At 39.9% G+C, this 8430-nt stretch overlaps 1 protein-coding gene and 1 long non-coding RNA gene across 2 annotated transcripts; both read left to right on the forward strand.

Moving 5' to 3' along the window:
• Positions 1–2414: 2414 nt before the first annotated feature.
• On the forward strand, positions 2415–2855 carry LOC133988318 (uncharacterized). The gene is made up of 3 exons (XR_009925612.1): positions 2415–2438; positions 2546–2685; positions 2842–2855. It is a non-coding gene; the product is annotated as an uncharacterized LOC133988318 (long non-coding RNA).
• Position 2856: 1 nt separating this feature from the next.
• On the forward strand, positions 2857–6009 carry LOC133987749 (galactose-specific lectin nattectin-like; the record flags this gene model as incomplete). The annotated part of the gene is made up of 3 exons (XM_062427193.1): positions 2857–2976; positions 4304–4412; positions 5930–6009. Coding segments are annotated over 3 exons (309 nt in total), but the record flags the coding sequence as incomplete, so codon positions are not given.
• Between the last annotated feature and the right edge of the window lie 2421 nt (positions 6010–8430).

Genomic DNA, 8430 nt, shown 5'->3' on the forward strand with positions numbered 1-8430 from the left:
AATCTACTTTTGATTTTGTTTAAGGTGAGATTTATTTGTTACATATTGGCTGCAATTCCTACAATTTAAAAGTGTAGAGAAAAGAAAAATAAAACTTTATTTTACAGGTCTTCTAATTTTATTCACATTTCCTGAAAATGTTCTGAATAATTTGCAGGTAACAGTACATTTTTAGGGAGTGTTAATGGAGAGGGTGGTGCAATTTTGGTACAAATTGAAAGAAACAACTATTAAAATTATTAAGTTGGTTTAGTTGGGTTTTTTTAATTTTCGCAGACAAAAAACTCTCAGCTTTGAGTGTGTAGTGTTGTGGGTCAAATTATATATTAGCATATTAGGTTAGGTTAGGATTTTCTGTACACTCAAGTATTTTCTGTGGATAAAGAAATGGTCTAATTTGGGAAAAGAAATCTTACACACTTAACTGAAGTATCGGAAACAGAACATGTGACTCATGCACCCCGCTGAAGTCTTTCAAAGTTGTTTTGCAAATTAATTAAAAAGGACACAGAGGGTCAAAGACTTTTATCAGTTTGCATCCTGTACAGGTGCACAGATCGGAGGGACGCTCCGATTTGACAATATCTGTATTTGTATTCTGCTTCTTTTTTTAATTGCTTGATGATACGGTGGACTGTAACCATGTGGTTCAGAGACTGAAACACTGTTTTGTACGTGATCATGATTTTTACTTTTGGAAACAGGGGCGCCCAAAATAGATCGTCCCACTTTGCAACTCTACTTTCATTTACAACCTTTTTTTTCAACAGTGAAACAAAATAAAAAAGTAACATTTGAAAACTATAATGAAATGTATTGCATCTGTGAGTAAAAACTATATATGTAAAAGACTTTCTTTATACACCTAATGTGTAATACTAAAAAATGATTTTGAAAATAATAGAAATATTGCTATAAATTATATGTTTTATAGATAAAACAAATAATCAATTTATCAAGATATTGACAGTAACTGTTAGCTGCAGACCTAACAGCATTGTCAAAGGTTTAAATATCTATGTCTTGTCACAATAATTAGCCTGCGATCAACATTAAAAGCAATATTAAAAGCTACAATAAATGTTTACTACATATATTGAAAATACTGTCCAAACATATGTTTAATTAATACTTTTAAAACTTTATCCACACTCTCCACACTGAGTTCAACAACAGAATGGGTTTGCATGTGTAACTTTCACTGAAATGCTCACATGTAAATGCTTACAACCAGTGATGTTTAGGACCATGCAGTAAATGTATTCTGTTTTTCCCCAGATGGCTTCCGGTTTTCTCTTGGTTTTCCTCCTCTGCATAACCATGACCAACGGATTTTTGTTCCAAGTGGTAAGTATTTAAGTCTCTCTTTTGTTTTGTTTGTTTTTGCTCAAATGTTACTAGTTTCAGACTAGTATGTACTGCTGTCCGTTCACATTAAAACAGGGAAAACATCACTGAATGTAGAGTCAGGTATGTAAAAGTCAATCACAAATAGTGTTTGCTGCTGTTTGCTTCCATTAAAAACCAGCTAATGAAATACCAAGTAGTTATTTCACTTTATCGTATCACCATATTTACACATATTTTTACTCATAGTTAATAATAAAGAATAAATATATACAAACAGTCATTGGATGTGTGTAATAAAGTGCTCATCCTCAAAGGCTTCTCCTTGGTCTATGGTGGCTTTTCTGTATTGAATTTGTTCTTTGCTTTGGACAAAAGCATCTGCTAAAATTAATGATGTAAATGCACTACCTGTGGAGTGGAAAATGATAAATAGTGTTGAAATTTTGAATCAATAAATTGATAAGTTGATGGTTTGAAAATATAGTTTCCAAATTCTATATAATTGTAAATTAGATATTTTTGAATCGAACTCAGTGGGACCGAAAACATGATTTGAATACGTCACCACTAGGAAACTGTGATGTGTATTTTCCACAATTTTTTACCACTTGATAGAAAACAAACAAATAATCTACTAACTGTAAACATGAAGTATTGTTTGCATGTAATTATTATTGATGAACAGAACATGCCTGCTCAGTGGCACAGCATCCTACCAGCCCTGTTTTAAAGCTATTGGACCATTACTCTGTGCACACTGATGTTACATTTCCCTCTGCCCCATTTCCTGTTGTCTCTACTATCACTGGCTAATAAAGGCATAAAAAGATCCAAAAAGTAACACAAAGGGAAAATACAGAAAGTTTTTCCATATGATGCCGTTTCTAAGATTAGTGCCAACTCACAATTCATCACTTAGCTCCACAAAATGGCAACTATGACAACAGTCATACAAACAAAATTGTTTACAAAATGAGTATAGATAATAGATGATAAAACATGAAATAAAAATGTACATTTTATGCTGATCTAATGAATGTGTTGTTTATTTTCACAGTTCAGACATCAAACTCGAACCCACAAACCAGGTTGGTAGATTTGTTTAAACTTAAATTTCTTTGTATGTTGTGTTTTTAGTTTCTGTGGTAGACGTTCATACAGACAAATGTTTTACATAATTTGTTTTACGTTATAGTGCAGGTTCATCACCAACACCACAACAATGATCACAACGATCATGGCTCGGGTTCACACCGCTGTCCTAGTGGTTGGACTCCGTATGGCTCTCGCTGTTTCTTGGTTCACACCAGCCACAGCACCGCGGCCCATGCAGAGGTTAATAACTCTTTACTGGCCTACAGGTTACCCATGATAACCATGTTTTAGCTATAAGGAGCCTGTATGCATTTCTCTCTTCTCTTTCAGCTCATTTTTCTTTGTGTACTTTCTGTTAGACATTTCACATTGGTTTTCTCTTACTCCCCCTGTCAGAAAACCTGTATTGGTCTTGGTGGGAACTTGGCCTCAATCCACAATCGCTGGGAAAACGAGTTCATCAGGAACCTGATATACAAAAAACATCACTCATATGCACGTGCCTGGATCGGGATCTATGATGCAATTCAGGTGAGACATTTTTGGAGTGTTTTCAAAGCTACATTTTTTAGTCTGTTTAAATCGGATGCTGGTGCAGACCATAGACTGTATATAAGAAATGGACGTAACATCCGTGACGTCACCCATTGGTTTGTGGATTGCTGCTTGGAAGCCAATAGTATCGGATCTGAGCAGCGCCATCTTGAAAATTTCAGGTGCATGCCGGGTAAAAAAAAAACACGGATTCTACTTATATGGGCATCAGGAGGGGCATGAGGCGCCCTCCTGAACCTGTGAACCAATCAACCTGTCAATCACGACGTAGAAACGCCCTAATGCATACCCTGCTTTATCGTTAAAATATAAAACCAGGAAGGCCAAAATTTCACAAATGAACATCATACTGCATTGAAGAAGGCTTTAAACTAGAGATTGAGACCATAAACACATTTTGAAAACGTTTACTGAGGTTATAAATCAAGTGAGAAGTTGGTGAATTCTCCATTGACTTATATAGAGACGGAAGACCTTTTGACACCAAAACGGTCGCCCCCTGGTGGCCTTTTGATAGAATGCAGTTTTAAGTTACTTCCGTGTTGGCATCATTTCAGAGGACCGGAACTCCCCGCCTGGTGCAGACTGCAACAACCACAGAGAGGCCATTTATGTTACAAATGAATTGCTTGTTTGTTTGTGCTGCTAATGTGATCCAACCTCTGTGCATTTTCTTGCTCCCACCCCAAACACATCTGACCAATAAGCGAAGTGAAAAGAATGTTCTCTTTGAAAATGCCCTGAAACACAGAAACTGATGCAGCTATCAGTTGTACAACCAATGGTTTAGCTTGTTGCTACATAACGAATTAAAGGATAGATTCACAATTGTTTAAATGTGTCATAAAACAAATCGTGCACAAATGAATACTGTTTTAGCTTGATGTAATCATTACTCTAATTAAAACAGAATGTTGAAACATCTCTTTCTGATGTGCTTTCAATGCAAATAATGAGGAAAGAGGCAACTCTGGATATAACATTTTCACACTTTCTTTAATGTTCAGATCATGTCAGACATACAAGCTGCTGTAGTGGAATGAGCCCTGAAAAGAGGGGCAAATACTTCTTTATATCTTTATCACACTTCTCTAGCAGTTTTTGTGACTAATCTGCGCATGATTATACCCAAACAGACATGGTAAGATCTGTTTCAGAATAAACCGATGTTCTTGGTTTCTCTTCACACAGGAACACACTGTTCTGTAGGCTGTAGTTTCCCTCCATAAATTAATGCCAATAATGGGAAACCTTCAAACTCCTACAGCCAATCAGTTGCTCAAAAATGAACTTTCTATTTCAGGAGGGGAAGTGGTTGTGGACTGATGGTTCCACGGTTGGCTTCACATGTTGGAACCGTGGAGAGCCGAACAATCAAGGCGGAGAACACTGCACAGAGACCAACTGGAATGGTACAAAAATGATTTCTCGACTTCCTAATATAAGATCAGCATATAAAACAGCACTGACCATCGTTTTTGCTGGTTAAAATGTCAAACAACATCAGTAGTAGTGGTCATGTCTGATGTTCCCAGTTAACGTTAATTCCTTTAAGTCCCTTTCCGGCCAAAAAGTGATTTTATTCTTGTTTTTTCAGCTCGATGTTTGAGCTTCACTGTGCAGAATGATAAATGTGCAGTTTGACACAAGAAAACTGTTTTCACTTTCATCTGAAGGGGGAAAGTTTCACTGTGCTCACTGAAAATGTAGAGTTTAAACTACCTACCACAGCTTGCAATGGTAGACATAGGGACATGTGTCACCCTGTGGTTTGCACTGGAGCTGGTTTGAAACCCACACTTGGAGTTTACGGTTCGGGACATTTTTTCTGTTTAGAGCCAGGACCTTCTAAATAAGGAGTGTGACCGTTCACGCACTGGGGAAACACCCCGCTACGTCTGAAACGGAAATGAACCGCCAGCACATTTATTAGAGGGCCTGAATTTAGCCACTGAGAACATAATGATTCATTGAAAACAATGACTGACTCAGTGTTTCTAGAGAGAATTTGATGCTTTTTGAATGGGAGTCAATGGTGGCCATTGGTGGCACTTTAAGGGATTTCCACATCGGCTTCAGCCTCAAGTCGTGGTAGCTGCAACATTGTACCTATGAGCATGACTTGAAGTTGTGAATTCACTAGTTTGGACTCATTAGTGGTCTGGTATTCAGTTTACACAAGTGTGATGTGGAAACTTGAAGCCTCCAGTGCATAAACACTGAGAATACACTTTACATGGGAGCGGGAGACATCTTGTGTCCAACTGTTTGATATAAAAACAGTTCAAGATTTTAACCAGATAATTGACTTGATTCCCACTGATTTTGTGGGGAAACCATATTATTATTCCAAATAGAGTATTTTATTTACATATTAAAACAGGTTTGGAGGGGATCTGATGACAGTGTAAAGGGAAATTTGGCAGTTGTTGAGTACAAAGATCACAAATTATGAATTGTAATCTCTTAGATAAGCTTCAGATATTACACATTAACCCTCCTGTTGTCCTCAGGTCAAGGAAGGAAGGAAGGAAGGCGTGAGGGAGGGAGGGAGGGAGGGAGGGAGGAAGGAAGGAAGGGTAAGGAGGGAGGGAGGAAAAGAGGAAGTAAGGAGAGAAGGAAGGGAGGAAGGAAAGGAGGAAGGAAGGAAGAACGAAGGAAAAATTAAAGAAAGAGGGAGGAAGGAAGGAAAGAAGGAACAGTCAAAAGAGATGGGGTCAATTTGACCCGGGAGGATGACAGGAGGGTTAAATGTTAAAAGAATTAATTTTCTCCAAAAATAACTGTGCCCCTTCATTTCTGACTGTGTCTTTTATATAGGAGCATGTCTCCCAGTTCATTCCCTGCATTAGAGAAACATAAATACACTTTGATCAGTAGGACAGTCAAACTCAGATGTTTATGCTGTTGTACTCTTTTCTTCTTACAGGAGCCACCTGGAATGATGCCCCCTGTCACCTTCGGAAACCCTTTGTTTGTGCCAGGAAACAGTTGTGCCACCCAGTATGAGCTGTCAGATGCTCCATTACAACATCACTTCCACAATGATTATACTTCCTCTTTCATACTTTAATAATAATGAACTTGATGATTTACTTCCAATTTAATGCATGAATAGCAATATCACTGTCCTGATCATTATTATCCTCTTTTTGATTATATCATTTACTCTCATATTTCTGCACTATGGGTGAAAAAACTAATCAGGAACATAAATAAATATGATTTGATGAGCATAGTCGGTTTCTGTTATTCTCTTCATTTGACCTGTGTGCATGTGTGTAGCAGGTATTCCTCATGTTGTGGGAACATAAGTCTGTTTACACAGTCACATGTTTAAATACTTCCCTTTTAAAGGGTAAAGTTTAAAGGAGTGTTTTCAGTAGCTTTTGTGATCTCTTTCTGATGGCTTAAAAGAGGTTTCAGCAGTCTAGTTAGTATTATCAAGTGGATATCAGTCTTTATAGCATCAAATTGTGTGTCTGTTTGCCATTTGGTGCTGAGCAGATAGTGTACAGTGGCTTTTTACAGCTTTTTCTCTAATAACATCTGCCTGCTGCAGCCCAAAACAGAGTGAACCAAAACAGTAAAGTTGCAGCCGGACAGCTAAACAATGAGCTGAAACTCACTATAAAGCTCTTCAAAGCTGAGTAGAGCTGTATGATGTTACATCATAGAGAGGATCATTTGAACATTTAATGAAATGAAACCATGTGAGAAGTTTAGAGGGGAAAATCACTATTTGGTGGAGTTGTTAACAACTCATAGACCTCTGATATGTGAGCCAACTACACACTGCTTTACTGGTTTCATCTTTAACAATGTGTTGTATTTTAAAAGCTTGTTATATTATCCATTGTGCCAAATCTTCATCTGAAAAGGAACTAAAGCTGTTGTGGAGTAGAATAGAATATTTCACTCTGAAATGTAGTGGAGTGGAAGTATAATGTAGCATCACATGGAAATACTCAAGTAAAGTACAAGTACCCAAAAACTGCACTGAACTATATCAATTGAGTAAATGTACTTAGTTACTTTCCATACATTTACAAATATATATACATATATTTATGTACATATATGTTTATGTATAGATGTTTGTGATGTCATTTTGTAACGACCTCAGACAGGAAGGAGGACTCAAACGCAGGAATTTATTAAACAAAAAACGCTCTCAAGGAGGATGATAAAGGGGAACAAAAAACGCTCACTTGGAGGACAGAATGAAACAAGGCTTCTCGGGCTGCATGACGGTGACGCTGACAAGACAAAACGAACTGACACAAGACAAGGGAGACAAGGACTATTTGAACATGAGGTAAGGGGACACAGGTGGAACCAATCAGGGGCGGGGTTGACAATCACAGCGGAGGGAAGGCACACAAAGGGAGGAAGTCAAGATCTGAAACAAGAGGGAAAAGGTGAGTACAAAATAAAACAGGAAGTGCATGACAGGACGGGACATGAGTGACTTGACTAAATGAAAACATAAAGGACCAACATATGACACAAGACAAGACATTAACAAATTTGACGAGACATAACAGTACCCCCCCTTCTAGGGCCGACTCCTGACGGCCCAGGACTCCCAGAGTGGGCATAAAAGTCCCTGACCATACCCTTGTCCACAACAAAACGTGAAGGGATCCATGAACGCTCCTCTGGACCATAACCTTCCCAGTCCACCTAAAACTGTTTCCCACGGCCACGGTTACGAACCGCCAGGAGCTTCTTAACAGTATACACAGGCCCGCCACCGACAATCCGGGGGGGCGGAGGGGGGGCGGCGGCAGGCACCAGAGCACTTTCCCTGACCGGCTTGATCTTGCTGACGTGGAACGTGGGGTGGACCCTCAAGGACCTGGGAAGGCGTAGACGCACATACACAGGGTTAATGACTTTTGATATGGGAAATGGACCCACAAACCTGGGAGCCAACTTCCTGGAGTCAACATGAAGGGGCAAGTCCTTGGTGGCTAACCACACCCTCTGGCCAGCCCTGTAGGGAGCTGGAGCTCCCTACAGGGCTGGCTGTCTGTGTCTATCTGCAGCTGCCTTCATCCGAGCTGAGCTCCGGAGGAGGGCCCGCCGAGCACCGGCCCAAATCCGCTGACAGCGTCTGACCATGGCATGAGCGGAGGGGACCGTGACCTCCTCCTCATTGGCAGGGAACAGGGGAGGCTGGTAGCCGTTGACACACTGGAAAGGTGAGAGACCTGTGGCAGACGAGGGAAGGGTGTTGTGGGCATATTCCACCCAGACGAGGTGGTCGCTCCAGGTGGTTTGGTTCTGGGAGACAAGGCATCGTAGGCACGTCTCGAGCTCCTGGTTGAGGCGCTCAGTCTGCCCGTTCGACTGTGGGTGATACCCGGAGGACATGCTCACCGTGGCACCAAGGAGCCGGCAAAACTTCTTCCAGAAGCTGGAGAT

This window comes from Scomber scombrus, chromosome 10 (assembly GCF_963691925.1).
Source record: "Scomber scombrus chromosome 10, fScoSco1.1, whole genome shotgun sequence".
Classification (NCBI taxonomy): Eukaryota; Metazoa; Chordata; class Actinopteri; order Scombriformes; family Scombridae; genus Scomber; species Scomber scombrus.